The 17,030-nt window shown below is 44.9% G+C and overlaps 1 protein-coding gene across 5 annotated transcripts; it reads right to left on the minus strand.

Annotated features, from left to right (window-relative positions):
* Positions 1 to 1,137: 1,137 nt before the first annotated feature.
* On the minus strand, positions 1,138 to 17,022 carry PRKAG1 (protein kinase AMP-activated non-catalytic subunit gamma 1). 5 transcript variants are annotated; one of them, XM_060024703.1, is made up of 13 exons: positions 15,167 to 17,022; positions 11,154 to 11,202; positions 5,905 to 6,091; positions 4,265 to 4,374; positions 3,984 to 4,065; positions 3,827 to 3,885; positions 3,641 to 3,686; positions 3,484 to 3,538; positions 2,967 to 3,093; positions 2,693 to 2,858; positions 2,497 to 2,534; positions 2,082 to 2,228; positions 1,138 to 1,946 (listed from the first exon to the last, which is right to left on the minus strand). In XM_060024703.1, exons 4-13 carry the CDS (start codon positions 4,334 to 4,336, stop codon positions 1,842 to 1,844), a joined length of 897 nt encoding a protein of 298 aa, XP_059880686.1. In that variant the 5' UTR covers positions 4,337 to 4,374; positions 5,905 to 6,091; positions 11,154 to 11,202; positions 15,167 to 17,022; the 3' UTR covers positions 1,138 to 1,841. The 5 variants fall into 5 exon arrangements, with proteins under 5 accessions (XP_059880686.1, XP_059880687.1, XP_059880689.1 ...); XM_060024704.1 differs by lacking the exons at positions 5,905 to 6,091; positions 15,167 to 17,022 and adding an exon at positions 14,973 to 15,120; XM_060024706.1 differs by lacking the exons at positions 5,905 to 6,091; positions 15,167 to 17,022 and adding an exon at positions 14,966 to 15,120.
* Between the last annotated feature and the right edge of the window lie 8 nt (positions 17,023 to 17,030).

The following is a 17,030-nucleotide window of genomic DNA, read 5'->3' on the forward strand; positions in this document are numbered from 1 at the left end:
AGTCGACCCCACTTTACACCTACCAGGTGCACCGATGTCTCTTTGCTTGAAGGTGCTTCCTTCCACCCAGGTCCCAACAGAGCCCTAAGGCTTTAAAAGTCCTTGCCTCCTCCCTAGACACGATGGAATGTGACATAAGGAGACATCTGTCCTTTCCACCATTCACCCACCCCCACACAAACATACCCTAATTCTAATAACTTGGAAGCCTCCCTCCCTCAAGGCTGGGAATGTGCTATGAGAGCTGTGAAGGGATGAATGCAGAAGCAGGGGCTTCTCCAAAGCCATGATGCAGCACTGAAAGCTGACCTCTGACCAGTGCCCTGATGCTTCTCTGTGTTCCATCAAGAAGCCTGGTTTGGAGGAACAAGTATGGTATGGCTGGGTTCATCCGAGTTCTTAGGCACAGTGTGGGTAGGGATACACACAGGAGTTACTCTGAAGTTCTTTCAAATCTTGGATAGGAAATGGTTATCATACCTGTAAGGCAGTGGTGAGATGGTACCCAGAATTTGGTTCATAGCCAACAATCTAGCAGTCCTTACAGTGCTCGGTGCTGACTACTGTTTTGGTCCACATGGTTTCAGCACAGGGAAAGGGTCTGATGGGGTGACCATAATCCTGCTGCTCCCCACCCCCCACTCTCCAGCTCATATCTACCTTGGAAGAAAGGGATTTGTGAGTTCAAAGACAGTGCCAGCTCAGCAAAATCCAAAGAGTCCCACCTTCTCTAAGAAAAGTTGAGAGTGGCAGGTCTCTCTGCCTACCTAAAGGAGATCCTCAGTCTGTGATGGGATTTTCCTTGGGTGCCAGCTATGGTCCAGGCAGAGGAGAAAGTGAGGTGGTAAGGAGACTGCAGGGAACAGTTATGAAGAGTGAATTAGAAAGGCAGTAAATCTAGTGTAGTGGTGAAGTGCATGAGCTCTAAAGCAAGACTATTTTGGCTCAAATCCTAGCTCTACTTTTTATTAATGGTGTGGCCCTAGGCTAGTTACTTAGCCTCTCTGTGCCTCAGTTAAAAGAAAAAAAAAATCTGTAAAACTGAAATAGTATCTACTATTGTTCTGAGGATTAGTTGAAGTAATATATGTAAAGCACTGAGAATGGTGCCTGGCACACAGCTTTATATATATGTGTGTGTGCTATTATTGTTGTTATTAATGATGAGCTGGAGAAGCCATATGAAGTAGGAAGGCTGGAGTAGTAGTGTCTATCAACTACAAAAATCAAACACTGAAATACCATGAAGAGGCTCCTGTCATTTTAATTAGGTTTGCCACAAAAAGCAATAACCTCAGCTAACCGCTCTGCCCTCCCCCTCCACCTGAGTCTCATCTCCCTTCATATGCATACAGCACGGGAACCCAAAGGCCCTCCTCCCCATGATCCTCCCCACTCCCATTATGGGAAGAAATGCCATTAAATGGACTCAGCCTCCTCCATACAGCATGAAACAGGATGAATAAAAATATCTTTATGAAGAGTTTTGTTGTGTCCATTATCTTAGGGTGGAGTCAGGGACAGAGATAGAGGCAAAGGCTGGGTGAGGTCTGGGGATCTCTCAGAGATCAGAATTTGCCTGAGAAGCACAGAAAGGGGGCTATGTCTAAGTGGGCAGGGACCAGGCTGAAAGATTTCCTCAAGGGTGAGGATAAGGACAGCTAAAAATCCATTCTCCTTCCTCCCCCACACCTTCCCTCACTCCCATGTAGAAGGGTAGGGAGCTCCCGGGCAGGGAACAGAGTCCCAATTCTCTAAAGTTCTCGTCTCTGGTTCCCAGAGCTTTGGGCAGGCAGTGAGTGGGGCATAACCCCTGGTGCTGCATGACCCCTTCCCCCGGCTCAGGGCTTCTCTCCGCCTGTGAGCACCAGGGCCTGCAAGATGTCAGACAGTGATACAATTCCCTTGACCACATCATTCTCATCCACCACTACAAGTCGGTGAACCTGCACAGAGCAATAAGGAAGGGAGAAAGGGATGTTTAGTGCCAGCCTCAGTTAAGGTGAGCCCTTCAGCCCCTACCCTCCATGCCAAACCGAAGCTGCTACCCCCAGCACCTTTTGGGTTGCTGGCTCCCCTACCTCTGCTTCTACCAGCCTGTTGATGATGGTTTCCAGAGTCTCATGCAGGTAGCACTTGAGGACACCCTCAAAGTGATGCGATCGATGTTGCAGGGCTTTGGTCACTGACACATCTAGGTTGTTGTAGGTCTTCTCTGCTGCCAGATTCTGGGGAGAGAGAGAAACATTCATGCAGGGAAGCAAGGGAGCCGGCCCGCAAACTCCGAGCCCACCCAACCTCACCAGAGTGATTTAGGGTAGCTGTCAGCCATGCCCACAAGCCATACCCAGCTCATTCAATTCCTTTTCAAACAGGATTTGAAAGCTTGGAAGCTTCTAAAACCCTCAGGTCCCAGAAGAGACTCTCTTCTTCTCCCTCTCCACATCCAACACCCCACCCCTTTCCCTGCCTCCCAGCACCTCCACAATCACTCACGATAACATCAAACTTGGAGTAGATGTCCACCACACGCCCTAGGGGGACAGAGGCAGCTCAGCAAGGAGGTTCTGGCATCCAAGGCTCCCCCTGCCTATAGAATCACCCTCCGGGCTGAGCTGAGGGGACAGCAGATTTTCCCACAGCCTCCCTGGCTTCCCTGGAGCCCTCCCTCTCCTTTTGCCCAATCTCTCACCTTTCTCATCCACCACTGGCAGGGCTGAGACTCGGTGCTGTACAAAGATGCCCAGAGCCACGTAGACGGGGGTAGTAGTGCGGACCATAGCAATGTTAGCATAGGTGCCAATCTGTAGCTCTTCCAGAGACTTAGACATGAACTCTGGCTTGGGGAACTCAGTGATCTGAGGAAATAACCATCATCTTGATTTTTTTCAAGGCCCCTCAAACCACCTTTGGATACCCCTCCGACAAGTATGTAAGAAGTAAAAACTGGGCCGAGGAGCACTTACAAACAACTTGAGGAATTTGAGGATGCGCTTGTGGGTAAGGATGTACAAGGTGTTGCCTGATTCCGGGTCAATAACTGGCAGCCTGTGGATCTTGTTTCGAATTAATGAAGAGACAGCATCAAACAAGCTGTGGGAAGGTAGGGGATAATGATAAGTTCCACAGTGCTGGGCCTGAGGGTGGTTAAATAGCTCCTTAGAGTTTGTTTATAAACAGGTGGTTGGGGGAGAGGAGCAGTGTTCAGACTAGACCTAAATAAATGTGTGTGTGTGTGTGTGTGTGTGTGTGTGTGTGTGTGTGTGTGTGTGTGTGTGTGTGTGTGTGTGTGTGTGTGTGTGTGTGTGTGTGTGTGTGTGTGTGTGTGTGTGTGTGTGTGTGTGTGTGTGTGTGTGTGTGTGTGTGTGTGTGTGTGTAGTGTCTTGCCTCTCTTCTGCCCTTGGATCTTTGGGTATCTACGGCCTTAGCTATGATGATGGCAAGGCTCTTTCCCCTCTGGACAAATGGTTAGCTGGAACTCACCTGGCATTAGGAGAAATGCAGACAAGTGGTTTAAAGGAGTCCTGTAGGTACACCTCTGAAGGGAAAAGGGAGGTTCACAAAATACCACCATGAAAAACTGTTTCCCAGGAAACTTTCCATCCCTTTATCCTTTTACAACCCCCAGTTCTCTACATACCTCTCCAAGTTTCTATCTTGTGTTCTTCTAGCTCATAGATCTGAACCTGAAAGCAGAAGCAACAGAACTTGAGACTTGATCTCCCTGCTTCACTAACCCCTTGTAGTTTGTTTGGAAGAAAGGAAATGAGAATGAGGGACTCTGGGCAGGGAAAGTGGTTTTGGTCATTGAGCGAAGGCTCCTTACCAGGGCTGATTTATAGTAGCGGTGCAGAATATTGATGAAATCAGTGATGGTCAGCATGCCTAGAGGCCAAGATAAGAGCCCTCAGCACTGCTCAAAGCTTCTCTCCCTGCCCAGCACAAGATGCCAGTAAAACTGTGTTCCAACAACTTCTGCTTACCCACAAAACTTTGCTTCTTACTATCCCACAAAGGCGCAGCTCGGACACCATTAGTCACCAAAGCAAAGAAAGCTTTCTTCACCTGTAGTGAAAGAGCAACAGTCACAAAGGAAAATTCCCAGGGGGCAGGATTTTAACAGAATAGGAATTGGGTATGCTGGGGAAAACATGAGCCCAACCCCATAGAAGGACAAGGGTATTAGCCTTGCGATGAGGTAGGATGAGAGGTATTGAACCAGAGGCTCCAAGGAAGGGGGAAGGGAAAAGAGGATTTCACCTACCTGAAGGGAAGTATCAAATACAACCAATTTTGAGCTTGTGGGAATCAGGTCATAGCAGCGATGAGACTTCATGAAGGAAGTATACACGCTATTGTTGGATTCTGGAGTCTCTGCATAGGGTGGGAAAGTTAGTAGCTTCCTTCCATGCAACAACTCACAATCAAAAGAGGCAGAAAATAAAAGTATTGTAGTTGCTCAAATATTTACAGCATGATTTTATAAGGCCCCCTATTCTGTTTTGTTCCTATTGTTCCCACAAAACCTGGATAAACCCCTTCAAAACCATTTCATCCAACCCCACCCCCAGGTAGAACTATATAATCTATTGGCTCCTTAGCCAAAAGATGGCTGACTAAAACAGAAAGTCTGTAATACTTTCACTAACCTATTCTAGGCTAAAAGCTTTTTTTCTCTCATCCTTAACTCATTTTCCTTTTCATATATTTAGCACATTTTCACTTGTTCTCTTTTCTCAATTAAGATGTAATTAAGCTTCTTAAAATCCAAGTAAACTTCTTAAAATTCTTCTAAGACCCACAGATGAGAAAGTCATGGTCCAAGTTGGGCCATTTCAGAACAACACTAAGTTAAAGCCCAGTGCTCAATCAACCTGGCCCAAAACAACCTGAGAGTCCATCTTGGGATGACCGTGTGAATCAGAAATCATCCCACCTACTCTAGACAAATGAGAGACCCTGGCTGGGTTTACCTTTCCATTCCCCTGATTTTAACTGCTTGCTCTCAACTGGAGAAGCAAGCCTCAAAATAATAGTCCAAATGTGCTACATAGTATGCTATGTGTACTTAAAAATATTACACCATCTAATCTGCAAGGCAAATAAATATTGCCCTCATTTTTCAGCTGAGAAAACAGGTGGAAAGCAGCAAAAAAAAAAAAAACTGCTCAAGGTCATACCATTAGTAACAAGAAAGACTCAAACACGGATCTACCTGATTCCAAAGTTCACGCTCTTAAATCCTATGCCAGTTGTTTGTTTTTAATTTTTTACCAAAGTTATACAGGTACACAGTTTGAAGAGTCAAATACTTCTACAAATTTTGTTAAGAAAAACTGCAGTCCCTAGCACCCACCTCCCTGTACGACCCCTCCCCAGAGATGAGACCTCTTTTAGCTGAGTATTTTGGTACTTATTTCTATATCTATAAATAACATGCTTATATTGCTACCTTTTTTGTTCACTTTTAGGCATTAACTATTATCATGCAAGGAAGATGAGAGGCATTATCTATTATCATGCAAGGAAGATGAGAATTTTCAATTCTCTTTACTACCAGGACCCCATTATAAACATGCACCTCCCATCACTCCGTTCTCCCAGAAGTTAAACTGTACAGTTGGTTACATCAGTATTTAAATAATTTTGACTAAATATTCATTATTCAGAGCTAAGTCAAGTAGTAAAGTCTGATTTTTTTTTTCTTTCACAACTTTTTGTTTTCCTTGGAGTTAATAACTGTCTTGTCTTTTTGTTTGCTTAGTTCTCTATGCATAATACTTATAACTAATTCAATCCCCAAACTCTTTACCAATTGTTTAAATCTCCTTTCAAGAAGTTCAGAAGCATGAGATAGTCTAACAATTTAAACTACCCAAAGAAGTCTCTCTGGAGCCTTCTGACCTGCTCAGATCTGGGCTGGTGTGCCTGGTGTGCACTGCTGTCATCCTTAGATCTTCCTTCATCACCATCCAGGGGAGCCAGCCCTTTCACGTCTCTCCTGTACTGGCACTCCTGTGTCCTGTATCCCATGTTTTCATCTTTTTTGATTACTCCCTTGTTTTGGTGGAGCACATCTTCCAGTAGCTTCCTGAGAAAGGGTGCATGGGAAGTAAATTTTTTGAGACCTTGTAGCCTGCAGATATCCTTATTTTACCCTCATCTTTGAATTATAATTTGGCTGGATATAGAATTCTAGGTTGGAATTTATTTTCCTGCAGAATATTGAAGGCACTGCTTCATTGCCTTCCAGCTTCTGGTGCTGTTGAGAGTCCGGAGTCCCAGGCAATTCTGATTCCTTGTGTGTGACTTGTTTTTTTCTCTTTGGAAACTCAGGATCTTCTCTTTGTTCCCAGTGTTCTGAAATCTCATGATGATTGTGCTTTGGGTGGGACAGTTTCACCCATTGTGCTGAATATTCAATGAGTCCTTTCAACATGAAAACTAATGTTCTTCAGTTCCAGGAAATGTTCTTGAATTGCTTCCTTGATTGTTTCCTTCCCTCTGTGTTGTCATTTTTCTCTTTCTGTAACTCCTATTATTTAGATATTGGACTTCCAAAAACTGATCCTTTAAGGTTTGTTTTTGTTGTTGTTGTTATTGTTTTTAAAATACAGTAGTCCCCCCCTTATCCAAGGTTTCACTTTCCACAGTCTCAGTTACCCGTGGTCAACCCTAGTCTGAATATTAAATGGGAAATTCCAGAAATAAACAATTCATAAGTTTTAAATTGCACGGCATTCTGAGCAACATGATGAAATCTCTTGCCATTAAGCTCAGTTCCAGCCCTGGGCGTCAATCGTCCCTTTGTCCAGCATATCCCGCCTGTTAGTCACTTAGTAGCCATCTCAGTTATCAGATTGTCGCTGTATCACAGTGTTTGTGTTCAAGTAACCTTTATTTTACTTAATAATGGCCACAGAGCACAAGAATAGTGATGCTGGCAATTCGGATATGTAAAACTGAAGCCCCAAAGTGCTTCCTATAAGTGAAAAGGTGAAAGTTCTTGACTTAATAAGGGAAAGAAAAAAAATCATATGCTGAGATCTATGATAAAAATGAACCTTCTGGACTTCCCTGGTGGCGCAGTGGTTAAGAATCCGCCTGCCAAGGCAGGGACATGGGTTCAATCCCTGGTCTGGGAAGATCCCGCATGCCACAGAGCAACTAAGTCGGTGTGCCACAACTACTGAGCCTGCGCTCTACAGCCTGTGAGCCACAACTACCAAGCCCATGTACCACAACTACTGAAGCCCGCACGCCTAGAGCCTGTGCTCAGCACCAAGACAAGCCACCGCAATGAGAAGCCCGCATACTGCAACGAAGAGTAGCCCCCGCTCGCCGCAACTAGAGAAAGCCTGCGTGCAGCAATGAAGACCCAACGCAGCCAAAAATAAATAAATAAAGATAAAATGTTAAAAAAAAAAAAAGAATCAGCATAAACACAATTCACTGATTAAAAAAAAGGATGAATCTTCTATCTGTGAAACTGTGAAGAATGAAAAAGGAATTCATGCTAGTTTTGCTGTCACACTTCCAACTGCAAAAGTTGTGGGGTCAGTGTGTGATAAGGGCTTAGTCAAGATGGAAAAGGCATTAAATTTGTACAATAAGATATTTAGAGGCAGACAGACCGACCAACCCCATTCACATAACTCTTAATATATGTTATAACTGTTCTATTTTATTATTAGTTACTGTTGTTAATCTCTTACTGTGCCTAATTTGTAAATTAAACTTTCATAGGTATGTATGTATGTATAGGACAAAAACATAATATATACAGGGTTTCATAGTATCTGCTGTTTCAGGTATCCACTGGGAGTCCTGGAATGTATACCCCGAGGATAAGGAAGTACTAACTACTGTATCTTTTCTCTCCTACTTTCCTCTTCTTTGATTTTTTCTTTTCCTTTATAGTTTATTACAAGATATTGAATACAGTTCCTTGTGCTATACAGTAGAACTCTGTTGTTTATTTTATATATAGTAGTTTATATCTGTTAATCCCATACTCCTAATTTATCCCCCTCCTTTCTCCTTTGGTAACCATAAGTTTGTTTTCTATGTCTGTGAGTCCACTTCTTTGATTTCTAATTCTGCTTTATGAGAGATTTCTTCAACTTGATTTTCCACACCTCCTACTTAGTCTAAAATTTTTGCTATTGTATTTTTAATTTCCAAGAGCTCCTTTTTTGTTTTCTGAAAATTGCTTTTCTTAAAAAAATTACTTCCTATACTTGTTTCATGGTGGAAATATTCTTCATCTGAGTATGCATTAATGTTAATTTTTTTTATTTATTTTTAATAAATTTATTTATTTACTTTTGGCTGCACTGGGTCTTTGTTGCTGCATGCGGGCTTTCTCTAGTCGTGGTGAGCAAGGGCTACTCTTCATTACGGTGCGCAGGCTTCTCATTGTAGTGGCTTCTCTTGTTGCGAAGCATGGACTCTAGACACGCGGACTTCAGTAGTTGTGGCACGCCGGCTCAGTAGTTGTGGCTCACAGGCTCTAGAGCGCAGGCTCAATAGTTGTGGCGCACGGGCTTATCTGCTCTGCAGCATGTGGGATCTTCCCGGACCAGGGATCGAACCCGTGTCCCCTGCACTGGCACGCAGATTCTTAATCACTGTGCCACCAGGGAAGTCCATTAACATTAATTTTTAAAGTTCTCTTCTCTATGCATTGACTTTTCCCTTCTGTTGCTTTTTTTCCTGTTTGTTTTTTTCCATTTGTGGGGGGCAGTTTGGATCACTTTTTTCAAGTTACAGGGTTTCTTTAGATGTCTGGTAATCCTTGGTTTAAAGGAGGATTCAAACCATATTTTAAGAGTGGAGTCTTTTTTTTTTTTTTTTTTTTGCGGTACGCGGGCCTCTCACTGTTGTGGCCTCTCCCGTTGCGGAGCACAGGCTCCAGATGCGCAGGTTCAGCGGCCATGGCTCATGGGCCCAGCCACTCCGCGGCATGTGGGATCTTCCCAGACCGGGGCACGCACCCGTGTCCCCTGCATCAGCAGGCGGACTCTCAACCACTGCGCCACCAGGGAAGCCCAAGAGTGGAGTCTTTAGAGCTGATTAGAAGCTCTATGTCTGTAAATGAACCTTGTCGACGGTGAACCATTTAGATGGGGAACACTCAGTACTTACATTTATAGGGCTTTCCCCTCAATGGGATTCTGAAGAGAAGGATTATTCATGCAATTTTGTGCTTGGAGGATGAAGTCTTTTCTATTAGCACTCTGAAAACCGAATGGGGGAAAAGGGCTGGGGTCTCAGCATCCAGTATGGTTCACTTCATGCTCCTGTTTTCAGCGCAGTACCTCTGCCTTCAACTGGGCCGGCGCCCCTTTCCATACCTCCAGTCTTTGCCAAAGTTGGGATGGGAGTTTCCCAGCTGCACTCAGTGGGGGAGGGAGTCTTGGGATCTGACTGCTTCTTAGACCTTCAATGCTTTTGGGCCTTCCTCACTGCTAGTTTATAATTCAGTTTTCTCAGGTCTGCTAAGTCACTTACCACACTTCTGTCTGCTTTCCAGCTTCCAAAAATTCATTGCTATTATCTCCTCTCTTGTTCTCCCTATTCTGATGGTTTTGTACCTTTTAAAAAAAATTCCTTCATGGTTTTAGTGGCTTTTTGTGAAGGAGCGAAAGTAGATGCATGTATTCAATCCACCATCTTTAACTGGAAGGCCACCATTGTTCCTCAAATTTGAAAACTCACAGACTCCCAAGAAGACTCCCATGTCTTTTGACACCAGTTTAAGACATGCTACACTGACAGTTAAATACCACCATTCCAGGCTACAGGCCTACAAACATATTTGACTTGGTTTTCCCAGGATTTTTAAAATAATTTAAATCAGTTGCCCAATTTAAACAAATCTGGAGATTTACATAAAAATCCAAACTCTCAATTTCTTTTCATAATCAGAAGATCTTACAAAAGTAGGTTGTGAATTCCCAAATAGTAGCAATTGACCAGACCTGGATAGTTGCTGCCTCCTTTTAGATGCAACGAGATCTACAGGTTATTGTAGTCATACGCAGCTCACGTCACTGCTTGATCCATGGAGGCAATTTGAGTGTCTTACCCCTGCCTCAGTTGGTGCTAATGTGAATGCACTCAGAAACACAAAATGAGCACTGATATCATGGGGCAGTACTCAATTATGAAGAATCATCTAGGTAATTCAAAATATGACTATATTAACTTTTTTGGATACCAACAACATGAAAACAGAACATTTAAAAAATTCTTGTGGAGAACTCACGGACCTTTAATAATATGTCCTAGGATCTCATCCCATATTTCAATCCTCTGAGAAAGTGTGTACTCCTAATGCCAATAAACATGTCCTAGGAAGACTAGGAGTGTTCCTGGGCAAAATTCTTTACCAGAGATGCCTATAAATTTTGCTTCTTTCTAGATGACCTAGGGTTGAACCATTCCATTCTAACCAAGTATTTGGGCAGGTGCTGGAATTGCCTTCTCCTGTGCCCTGAATTTTAGGGTTTAGTGCCTCTATTTCTAGATTAGTTCTAAGGGTTTCAAGTCCCTTCTATAATTTCTTGTGTATACTCAGTGGTTTTAGTGAGATCGCTGTATGATGAAATCCTAGTGGCTTTGTTTCTGGGCTACTCAGAACATACCAGGGACTTTTTATTTATTTATTTTTTTTGCAGTATCAAGTCATTTATTCATTCACTATTCTTTCTTTCTTTCTTTCTTTTTTGGCCGCACGGCACGTGGGACCTTAGTCCCCCAACCAGGGATGGAACCTGCACCCCCTGCATTGGAAGCACAGAGTCTTACTCACTGGAGCACCAGGGAAGTCCCTACCAGGGACTTCTAAACCATGGTTAGCCAGCCCAGAGTTGCCTATGGAAGTTTTCCCTGTACCTCAAAAGTTTCTCTCAGGTGGTATGCCAACTGAGGATATTAATCATCCTCACCCTGCCCAAGATTTATTCCTAGGTGATCTTGCCAAATCACTGTTCCTGATTTATGTGGTTTGGCACATTATCTGGCCCAGCTTTGATCTTCCCAGGGAAGACTCCGGGAGAAATTCAAAAGCACTGCTGAAGACAAATTAGGATTGGGCTACTGGTATGAAACTGGTTCTCATACCAGTTTCCTTTCTTCAGTAAACTTACCTTGAGGATGCTCATTTTCCAGAGCTGAGTAGTTATCTGAAGAAGTGACCTGGAGAGACAGAGGAACAAAGATTCAGCCTATCTTAGGCTCCATCCATTTGAGCCTAGCAACATTAGGGAAAGGGCTGGTTAACTAATGACTTCCTTGTCTTTCAGAAATATTATCTCATTTAATCTTTATAATAACCCTGAGGTGAATACTATTATTAGCCTTATTTTCACAGATTAGGAAACTTAGGTTCAAGAAATATTAAGCAACCTGCCCAAGGTCGCATGGCTGGCAAAGGGTGGAATGGGGATTTGAATACAGATCTGTGCTGTTCCAAAGCTCATGCCCTTATATACTACCTTGCCTAATGAAACATTAGGTCTTAAAAGCTGAGACTAGAAAATATGAGCTTAAGGTTGGCCCCACAACACTCTCACAGACCTATTTTATAAAAATAGGGAAGCCAGAGAGACAATACTGCTTTCCCCCAAACAGTCACTAAGCATAGTTGTGGGCACCTGAGTCACTGACGTACCCCTTACCATGAGAGGGGGCCACATCTGGGGAGGATCCCAGCAGCTGACTACCAGAAAGAGTCAAAGTTTGAATGACTGAGGGGTAGATAAGGATAAATGTTCTGAAACTAGGGAACTGAGTCCTCTCAGCACCCTTGTGAGTCAAAGGCTGCTATAGCCCAGAGGGTGCTGGTTTTCCAAGTTTCCTTGTTCATGACAGTCTGAGATTAGAAAGTGCTTTGAATATAGAGAAACCTTCAGAACCATCTCTGTGCTCCCTCAAGTGGGAACATTTGGAAATTTCATTGTTATCTAGGAACCCAGGAGAGATCATGATAATTTTTGTCGGCTGGAATCAACAGTTTTGCCTCTATTTTGCTCTGTCTGGGTAATATCCCCAAACTAACTTAAAGTCATACTTTACCTCCACAGCTGCTGTAGTGACATGAAGTTAAAGGCCTTGGCTTGAAGCTGGGAGGTTGGCTGGTAAACAGGGTCGAGTTGGCAGGACAGCCCTAAACTTCCCTCCTCTAATGGGCCAGGGTGTGGGCAGGGGATAATCTCCCTCTCTTCTGTCCGGGCAGCATAAGGCTATCAGCATGGCCCGGCATTTTGGCAAAACTGTCGGAACAACAGCCTCATCACTTCTAAGTGGGAAAGAGGTCTGTTTAGCAGTAAAGCAGTCTTACAAAGATCTATACAGAGACACAGAAACAGCTACTTCTGTAGAAATTATTGTACCCAGCGTATGATACCTATTTACTGCACTGTGCTACAGTTATTTTGTTCGTTATCTATCCAAACAGACTGTAAATTCCTGGAAGCCTGGAACTATCATATAGTTCTTTGTATCACTCCCTCATACCACGTAGCATGGGGGTTTGCATATAACTCGCAACTGTTTTGTTTTTTAACTCTCAAATTGATAATGATACACACTGATATGAACAGAGAGACCTAAGATTAAGTTACAGAGAGAGAAGAGAGACATACAGCTAAACAGAGACACAGATACCTACATAAGAGAGTCAGACACAATTGAATATGACTTTATCTTTCTGCCTGTTTCTCCACACAAGAGTGGGATAATTATGTCCACTCTCTCTACATTTAATAACATAGGGGACTTGTGCAAAATACTATTTTCAGAGACACACCCTAGATCTGACACACAGACTCACAATTTCTTCCAAACTCCTGATCCACATTTTCAGTTGTTTGCTGCACCACCACAGATGTCACAGAGACTCCTCAAATGCTTCAATACAAAACAGAACAGCATCTGTCCCTCCAATCCTATTATTCTTACTGTGGGTCCCACCTTTGTTTTTGCACTGCTGTCTTCCCTGATGCCTAGAACTGTGGTCTTGATTCCTCCAAGAACAAGCTATGCCAACATGTCTGCTTAGAATGACAGAGGAGGGCATGACCTAAACTCATCCTTAACATCTATCAGCTAAGCTGCTATGTTAGAAATGCCTCAAAGCCATCTCTCTCCTTTCCACTTTCACAGCTTTAACTTAGCCTTTTACATCCCACTTCTATAGCATTCTCTGAGCTGGTCTCCCTGCCAGTTTAGAGAAGAGGAAGTCTATTTCCTCTTCAATTTGTCTTTCATGCTGTCACCAAGTTCTCTCACCAAGCATCTCAGGTTTGGAAGGGACTTTCAACTCCAGCAACCAAGAACTCACTACTTTCTGAAGCAGCTTCATCCATTTACAGAAAGCCGTTAGGAATATTCCTAAAGTACACTCACTACCTTGCTCATGAATCTTCCATGGGTCCTCTTATTACAAAACAAAGTTCAAACTTAATGTGGCATGCAATATCTTCAACCTGACCCCAGCCTACTTTTCCATTTTCCAGTCATTTCTCCAACTGTGACCAAAATCCAAAGCTCCGGCAACATCAAGCCACTGGCTCACCCCAATTAATCTCTACATGCCCCAGTTTCTATGCCCTTGCTCACACTGTTCTCTCAACCTGCAATGCCCTCTCGTGGGCTGACAGCAATTTCTCCCTCCTCTATGCTGCCACGGTCCTTTTTCTGCATCTTGATGCTAGCATTTATTACAGTCTACCTTAAATAACAGCTGTCACTGACTTGCCCTCACCCCCACTCCAGTTAGGCTAAGCATTTTCAAAGCAGGAGTTTTCCTTTTTCTTTATTTTATTCAATTAATTTATTTATTTATTGGCCAAGACACGTGGCCTGCGGTATCTTAGTCCCCCCACCAGGGATCAAACCCAGACCTGGCAGTGAAAAGGCTGAGTCCTAACCACTGGACCGCCAGGGAACTCCCTTTTTTTTTTTCTTTTCAAAACTATTTCTATTCCAAAAACCTAATCCAGTACATAAAGTATGAGGGCTAAATCAGAAAACCTATACTAAAATGCTTTGTAAACCATAATATATTTATAAGTAAGTAAAAAATAATGTTATTTTGAATTTAATGGAATCAGAACTTTCATTCTTGTTCAAAATTCTCTTAATCTGTAAGAACTTACTCCCTTGCCTGGGTGACCAGCTGCAAATCATTTTACCACTTTGGTCTGGTTTCTTCTTTATAACCTTAGGGACATGACCTCTCCGCAGGCAAACAAAGGGTACAGTAAGGGAATGACCCTGGGCGTGTAACTGATCCAAAGAAAGGTGAACCTGCAGCCCTCACACAACTACAGTAGCAGATGATAAAAACCAAGGTAGTTAGAGTTACTCTGCCTGACAAAGGATACATGGAGGGAAGTGAATGGGCAGGGTTCCAGAGTACTAGACAAAGGCTCCTGAGAGTGAGGATGGGTCCAAACAGGTAGTAGGCAACCTGCAGCAACTCTGGGAGGATGACAGGGACCTGCCACAATCCGTCAGTGCGTGCCTGCCAAGAAGGAGCTACGCCAACACACCTGCTCAGAATCGCAGAGCAGGGCGTGACCTAAACTAGATCAGGGACACAGTGGCCTCTAACACTGAAAGGGTCCCTCCTTCGGGGAAACCCCACTTTTCAGTCTCATTAAGGGTATGTTACCTCGCTGGACACCTCAATGCAGTATAAAAGTCTTTCAGACGTCCCTCCTGCCAAGGACTGCATGAATCACACTCACACAACTGGGGACCAGGTGCTACCTGCAAGCGGGGGTCCCTCGGAACCCCCTGCTTCACCCAGGAAAGCTGGCTCACAACCCTTCTCTCTCAGGCAAACCTCCGAAGGGCCCGAGGCGCTAAAAGGAAAGGAGGCCCGATATCGCCAAGGCGTGCGTAGGTTCCAAGGAGGGAGCTAGGAGTCACTGCCCGCTCGGGCTAAAAGTACCACGGACCGAAGGCAGGCACGGGCGCGGCCCAGTCCTAGGAGATGCACTCAGCGAAGGAGCGGAGGAGCAGGGTCACGGGATAGGACTGACACCCTGCTTCTCGGTTACTGGGCACCAGAGCCGGCCCCGGCCTCCCCGTCCCCTGACGGGGGGGTCTCAAGCTCCACGGCGCCCTCCCGCAGCCCTCCCGCGCTCCTCACCGCTTCCATCGCGACAGACGCCGGCTGGGTTCGTTCGCTTTAGGAAGCTTGCCCGGGGAGGGAGGCGGGGAAGGTCCCGCCCCACGTCCGGTACCGCGACGCCACTTCCGCCTACGTCAGGACTGACGCAAGCCAAGGGCGGAAGGCCAGGAGCTGACCCTTCCGGCGTGGCCTGGACTCCGAAACCGCCCTCCCCCCAGTCCTCCCGCACCTCACAGATCCCACCGACGGCGAGGGTGACGGGACGGAGCCGCTTGTATTTAAAATGTTCTTTTTTTATTTGTCGTTTAAAAACAAACTTGGAAGAAGCAAAATCCAAAACTTGCCCTTTGCCTCTTGCAACATAAATTATGTACAGTTCAGAATGATCGCTGATACAAAACATGCCAAGGACAGGGGCGCTGGGGGTGGAGGGAGAGAGGGCGCTTTAAAAAAGGGAATCATTTCATCCGTTGTTACGAAGGACCAACCTTGCTGTACAGGATACACACAACACAAAATAAAGTCTTCACGGGATTCACACTTGTCAGAGATTTATTTTTTAAAAAGGGGGAGGGAGGGTCCTGGAGGTGAGGGGAGAAGACCGTAAAGGGGAAAAACTGAAAATTGAATATGTGCAAGTGTAAACCAACCCAAAATACAAACATGGGGCACAGGGAAGGGCGGGGCGGGGGAGAGGGAATTCTGATGCAATTATACAGGCGGGGTACTTTAAAAAAAAAAAAAAAAAAAAAAAAAAACCAACAACCAAAATTCCAACCTTGTAGCTTGGGTCTGAGTTAGTTTATATAAAAATTAAAAACTGTATAAGGTTTCTTCACTAAATTCTACAGGACTATCAGATACCTAGCATATGCTTACAAAGTCTGCCCCATCCCCTTTTCCCAATCCCAGGGCCCAAGCCCCAACCAGAGCCTGGCTCGCAGGAGCCAATCTCCCCCTCCCTGTAGCCTAGACCTTCTTTGCTCTTGGAAAAGGAACATCCAATGGCTTTGGGGGCAGCAGCCCAGTCTCCCCACTGTCTGATTTAACTACAGTGGTTTCCGTGGGGGTGAGGGGATGTTATTCTCTTAAACATTTGCAGCTTGAAACAGTTGAGGAAGCAGCTTAAAAAAAAAAAAATCTCCCTACCCCCATCAATCCGCAACCCCCCAAATTCGAAAACAAACAAAAACAAACCTAAAATCACAACAGCAACCGTGCTCCCCCTCCAGCAGGCCCGCCCATACACCACCACCAAGCCCACCCCTACACTCCAGACATTTGATTCTTGAAAATATTAATTACAAAATGCCCTTTGCCCACAGCCCCTAGGAGAGAACTGCATATAAGCTTCATCTTCATCCCCATGGCTCCCTACCAGAGAGGGGTCTGGGGCCTCACCCACCCCCTGACCTAACCCTACCCCCAGGAAGAGGTTCAACTGCAGCACAAGCTTGGGCAGAAAGGGGAAGGACAAGGGAGGAGGCAGGGGAACCCATTACCCTCTGGCTCCCCCTGGGGCCAGCTCACTTTTGTGCGTTATAACATAGTCCAACTATACAAAAGGGGGTGGGAATCGCCCAGCCTCTATACCCCCACCTTACAGCAGTCACAGCCAGGGGGTGGGGAGGAGGGGGTGAGGAAAAGGGCGGTAGGTTGGGTAATGGAGGGGGCTCCCCCACAAGGGGAGCTCCATGTGTCCGCCCCACGCCCCCCTACCATTTATAAACTGGTTTTGTAAAAAGAAAATAGATATATTTATATAGAATATATAAAGCACAAAAATTAGTAGTTTTACATTTGCTCTCCCCGGGGGTGGGGGGAGAGGGGAGGGTTCTCACCTCCAGCCGGCTCCCCCATGCCCCACAAGACTATGTACAAT

Source organism: Delphinus delphis, chromosome 11 (assembly GCF_949987515.2).
Source record: "Delphinus delphis chromosome 11, mDelDel1.2, whole genome shotgun sequence".
NCBI classification, from domain to species: Eukaryota; Metazoa; Chordata; class Mammalia; order Artiodactyla; family Delphinidae; genus Delphinus; species Delphinus delphis.

What these genes read in the sequence shown, in the direction of transcription:
- PRKAG1 (XM_060024702.1), bottom strand. An exon ending in GCTACTATAAATCAGCCCTG is followed by an intron (nt 3,687 to 3,826) that starts GTAAGGAGCCTT and finishes TTCTGCTTTCAG; the next exon opens with GTTCAGATCTATGAGCTAGA. An exon ending in GCCAGTGGTGGATGAGAAAG is followed by an intron (nt 2,535 to 2,692) that starts GTGAGAGATTGG and finishes CTGTCCCCCTAG; the next exon opens with GGCGTGTGGTGGACATCTAC.